The sequence below is a fragment of the Choloepus didactylus genome, chromosome 4 (assembly GCF_015220235.1).
Source record: "Choloepus didactylus isolate mChoDid1 chromosome 4, mChoDid1.pri, whole genome shotgun sequence".
NCBI lineage: Eukaryota > Metazoa > Chordata > Mammalia > Pilosa > Megalonychidae > Choloepus > Choloepus didactylus.
The window spans coordinates 33,744,791-33,750,222 of record NC_051310.1 but is presented as its reverse complement, the minus strand read 5'-3'; the positions used below and the strand labels follow the sequence as shown (position 1 = coordinate 33,750,222).

The 5,432-nt window shown below is 38.3% G+C and overlaps 1 protein-coding gene across 1 annotated transcript; it reads right to left on the bottom strand.

Annotated features, from left to right (window-relative positions):
• Nucleotides 1–393: 393 nt before the first annotated feature.
• Nucleotides 394–1,084, bottom strand: LOC119533167 (CDGSH iron-sulfur domain-containing protein 1). Its single transcript, XM_037835273.1, has one exon. It carries the CDS (start codon nt 972–974, stop codon nt 648–650), a length of 327 nt encoding a protein of 108 aa, XP_037691201.1. The 5' UTR covers nt 975–1,084; the 3' UTR covers nt 394–647.
• Between the last annotated feature and the right edge of the window lie 4,348 nt (nt 1,085–5,432).

Sequence of the window (5,432 nt, the reverse complement as noted above, 5' to 3'; positions counted from 1 at the left end):
TTAAATATTCATGAAGATGAATACAAAGAAGTTACCACCTCTTCATTATTGACCTGGCTCACTCATAATTAAACAGAATGACATTCATAGTTTGTTTTGATTGAAAACTGTGAAAACAGAAGCCACATTTTCTCAGTGACGTTACCGTTGTCAAGAAGAAAATTAAGGTCATAAGATTTTTCCTAGATTGTATTAAGAAATTAGTGTAGTTTAATCACAACTAATTTACTAATTTACTTTCCAGGTTAACGAAGAATATGAAGAGGTGATACTTTTTCTTTGAAACAATCTCTATATACATGATTTTGAGAATAATTTCATATGTTAACTTCAACATTCAACTATATTCTAATGTCATCATTTTAAATTTAAAGAAATGGTTCCTTACAAGACCAAAATAACCCACAGGCCATGAGGTTGGTTTTTCCTTTTTCCTTTTTTTTTTTTTTTGTTTTTTCTTTGTTTAAACAAATGTGCACCACGATGTTTCAACAAGTAAGGCAAATGCCATGAATGTGAAAGCTGCAGTTTGCAATATATCACATCTAGTATCTAGGGGATGTGAATCACACAGAAGTGCTATTCATTCTAATTAAACAATCAGGTAACATTATGACAATGTAGTTTGCAGCATCAAAATTGTCCATTTAAGTTTCTTTTTTCTTAATGATCAGAGGTCCCACGTTGTCTCCAGTTTCCTCATTGTGTTTTGTGTGAGACCCATCACAGAGTGGAAACTTTTTGGACCTCCAACAACGGCAGTACACAGCTTTATCTCCCAAATCCTCCATGTCAAAAGCATGCACTACCTTGGGGTTGTCTTTCTGGATGTGAAGGTTTACCATAGCTTTGTTGCGATGATCTTTAATGTAAAATCTTTTGTATGCTAGATAACCAATTGCAGCTGTTCCAGCAGCAATGGTAACTGCTGCAATCCATTCAACTCGTATGCTGGAATTGGAAGTCAAACTCATGGCGTGGTTACTTGCAAGGCGTGTGCACAGGATACTGAGCACAAACGGGGCTCGCGAGGACAACCGGAGTCAAGGTACGAGAGGCGTACTAAGGGCATGAACACCAGATTGCTACTCCAGAGTCTTTTTAATTTGGCCTACAGTTTCTTTAATTTCCATAAGATGTTCTATTTTTTTATTTACTCTTGCAATATCTTCTTTATGCTCTTCTAGGATCTTCTTGATGTCTTTTATATTCTGTGCCATGCTCTTCTTCAAGTCCTTTATATCCCGTGCCATGCTCTCATTGCCTGTCTGTAGTTCTTTGATTAACTGGGCCAAGAACACTGTGTCTTCTGATCTTTTGATTTGAGTCTTTGGGTTCGGGTCCTCTATGTCGTCTGGTTTTATCATATGCTTTAAGATTTTCTATTGTTTTTGGCCTCTTGGCATTTGCTTTACTTGATCTTTAATTTGTTAGAATTGCAGCTTGGTGGCATACACTTTCTCTAACTAACCAGCAGATGGTGTCCATGAGTCACTTATTCCCCTCAAGTCAGTTCTCCCCAACTTTGTGGTGTGTGGGGATCTGATTCTTGTGGGGTCCAATTGGTGAACTTAATTTGGGTGTGTTGTTGGTGCTGTCTGCCCTCAATGAGGGACGTGTGCCTGAGCGGTTAGGGAGGAAGGGCAGGTTTAATAATCAAACCTCCCAGGTGTTCTGGAGATTTAAGGCTGTTCTCTGCCACTGACCCAAAAGTCCTTGGTATTGGTGTAGGTTCCCTGGGATTTCCGAGTGGTTCCCCCCTCCGTGCTGTGCTTTTCCAGGACATCTGCTGAGGGGGGGAGGGCTGTGCCACGTCACAAGTGAGCGCTGGCCTCCAGGGAAACCCTAGGCCACCGGGCTGTGTAGGGGCGTTCCCAGCCCACTTCAAAGATGGTTGAATGGGATGTGTTAACTTCCCCCTTTCCGCACAGCTCCGCCCTCCCAGCTCCGGGACAATCAGCCGTGGGTGTATTCAAGGCTACTGTCCATGGCCGATATTGTGTCATGTGAGTGGTACTGCGGGAAAGACTCCCTGTCAGGCTGGGTTTCTTGGCTCGGATCTGTGCTGTGTGTTCGGCCCTGGGCAGGAGTAGCCCCGCCTGCTGGGGAGACAGCTGCAAGTCGTGCGTTTTTTAGGTTTTTTTTTTTTTCTCTCCTTTTGGCTCCCCTTTGCTCCCCTGGACCCGAGACAATCAGCAGTGGGTGTGGGAAGGGGTATCCTCCACCCCAGACACTGAGGCATTAGTCCAGACCACTCCCGTCTTATCTGCAGCTGTTCCCGGGCTTCTTTTTTTTTTAAAACACCAACCCACCGTTTCCCCACATCGCAGTGTGGCCAAGGGACTCAGCCAACTCACTCACTCATTTCAGAATGCAGACTCCTGGTTTCACCAAATGCACATTCCCTGTGGCTTTAGCAGACCTTGTCCGGCTGGTGCTACTCTGGAAGTGGTGTTCTGGGTCACTTTCTGTTTTTTTATCTAGTGTTTTCCATGGAGGTGATTTTTGCTCTGTCTCACCTAGCCACCATCTTGCTGACTCTCCCCTTCATATGTTTTTGAGCCATTTGTATTTCCTCTTCTAAAAAGTGTCTGTCCATGTCTTTTGCCCATTTTTAAATTGTGTTGTTTATCTTTTTGTTGTTGAATTGTAGGATTTCTTTATATAATCTGGATATTAAACCCTATCTGATACATGGTTTCCAAATATTGTCTCCCATTGCATAGGCTGCCTTTTTACTTTCCTGACAAAGTCCTTTGATGCATAAAAGTATTGAATTTTGAGGAGATTCAGTTTATCTATTATTTCATTGCTAATGCTTTGGATGTAAGGTCTAGGAGACTTACCTCCTATCACAAGATCTTTAAGATATTTCCCTACATTTTCTTCTAAAGATTTTATGGTCTTAGCTTTTATGTGTAGGTCTTTGATCCATTTTGAGTTAATTTTTGTATAAGGTGTGAGATAGGGGTCCTCTTTCATGCTTCTGTATATGGATATTCATTTCTTCAAGCACCATTTGTTGAAGAGGCTGCTTTGTCCCAGTTGAGTTGTCTTGACTGCCATATCAAATGTCAATTATCCATAGATGAAAGGGTCTGTTTCTGAACACTCAATTCTATTCCATTGGTCAGTATATCTATCTTTATGAAGTGCCATGCTGTTTTGACCACTGTAGCTTTGTAATATGCTTTAGTGTGAGACCTCCCACCTTATTTTTCTTTCCCAAGATATTTTTAGCTATTTGGGGGCACTCTGCCCTTCCAAATAAATTTGATTATTGGTTTTTCTATTTCTGCAAAGTAAGTTGTTGGGATTTTAATTGGTATTGCATTGAATCTATAAATCAATTTGGGAAGAACTGACATCTTAACTATATTTAGTCTTCCAATCCATGAACACTGTATGTCCTTCCATTTATTTAAGTCTTCCTTGATTTCTTTTGGCAATTTTTGGTGGTTTTCTGTGTATAGGTCTTTTATGTCCTTGGTTAAATTTATTCCTAAATATTTGATTCTTTTGGTTGCTTCTGTAAATGGAATTTTTTTCTTGATTTCCTCAGATTGCTTCTTACTAGTATATAGAAACACTACTATTGCACATTGGTCTTGTATCCTGCCTCTTCGCTGTATTCGTTTATTAGCTCTAGTTGCTTTACTCTAGATTTTCCAGGATTTTCTACATATAGGATCATGTCATCTGCAAACAATGAAAGTTTTACTTCATTTCCAATTTGGATACCTTTTATTTATTTTTCTTGCCTAATTGTTCTAGCTAGAACTTCTAGCACAGTGTTTAATAACAATGGTGACAGTGGGCCTCCTTCTTTTGTTCCTGATCTTAGAGGGAAAGCTTTCAGTCTTTCCCCATTGAGTATGATGTTAGCTTTGGGTTTTTCATATATTCCATTATCATGTTGAGGAATTCTCCTTCTATTCCTATCCTTTGAAGTGTTTTCATCAAGAAAGGATGCTGAATTTTGTCAGATGCATTTTCTGCATCAATCAAGATGATCATGTGGATTTTCTTCTTTAATTTATTGATGTGGTGTATTACATTAATTGATTTTGTTTTGTTGAACCATGCTTGCATACCTGGAATAAAACCCACTTGGTCATGGTGTATACTTCTTGTGCTGCTGGATTCGATTTGCAAGTATTTTGTTGAGGATTTTTGCATCTATATTCATTAAAGACATTGGTCTATAATTTTCTTATAGTATGTTTGGCTTTGATACTACAATGATGTTGGCTTCATAGAATCAGTTAGGTAGCTTTCCCTCTTCAATTTTTTGGAAGAGTTTGAGCATGATTTGTACTAATTCTTTCTTGAATTCTTGGTAGAATTCACATGTGAAGCCTTCTGGTCCTGAACTTTTCTTTTTGGGGAGCTTTTTGATGACTGGTTCAATCTCTTCACTTGTGATTGGCTTGTTAAAGTCTTCCATCTCTTTTCAAGTCAATGTTTGTTGTTCATACTTTTCTAGTAAGTTGTCCATTTCATATAAGTTGTCTAGTTTGTTAGCATATAGTTGTTCATAGTATTTTCACATTATCTTCTTTATTTCTGTGGGGTCATTAGTTATGACCTCCCTCCCATTTCTGATTTTATTTATTTGTGTCCTCTCTTTTTTTCTTTGTCATCCCAGCTAAAGGTCTATTGATTCTATTAATTTGTCAAAGAACAAATTTCTGGCTTTGTTGATTTTGTCTCTATTGTTTTCATGTTCTCACTTTCATTTATTTCTGCTCTAATTTTTGTGATTTCTTTCCTTCTGTTTGCTTTGGTGTTAGTTTGATGTTCTTTCTCTAGTTACACCAGGCAAACAGTTAAATCCTCAATTTTTGCTCTTTTTTCTTTTTTAATAAGGGCATATAAGTCAATAAGTTTTCCTCTTAACATTGCCTTTGCTACATCCCATAAGTATTGATGTGTTGTGTTCTCATTTTCTTTTGCCTCGAGATATTTACTGGTTTCTTTTCTTATTTCTTCCTTGACTCACTGGTTGTTTAAGAATGTGTTGTTTAGCTTCCATTTATTTGTGAAATTTCCAGCCTTCCACCTTTATTGATTTCCAACTTCATTCCATTATGATCTGTGAAAGTGTTTTGTATAATTTCTGTCTTTTAAAATGTATTGAGACCTGCTTTGTGGCCCAACATGTGGTCTATCCTGGAGAATGATCCATGAGCACTTGAGAAAAATGTATATACTGCTGTTGTTGGGTGCAATGTTCTGTAAATGTCTGTTGAGTCTAGTTCATTTATCATGTTATTCAAAATCTCTATTTCCTCATTGATCTTCTGTCTAGATGTTCTGTCCATTGATAAGAGTGGTATATTGAAGTCTCCAACTATTATTTCTCCCTTCAGTTTCATCAGTGTTTGCCTCATGTATTTTGACGCACTCTGAATCAGTGCATAGATATTTAT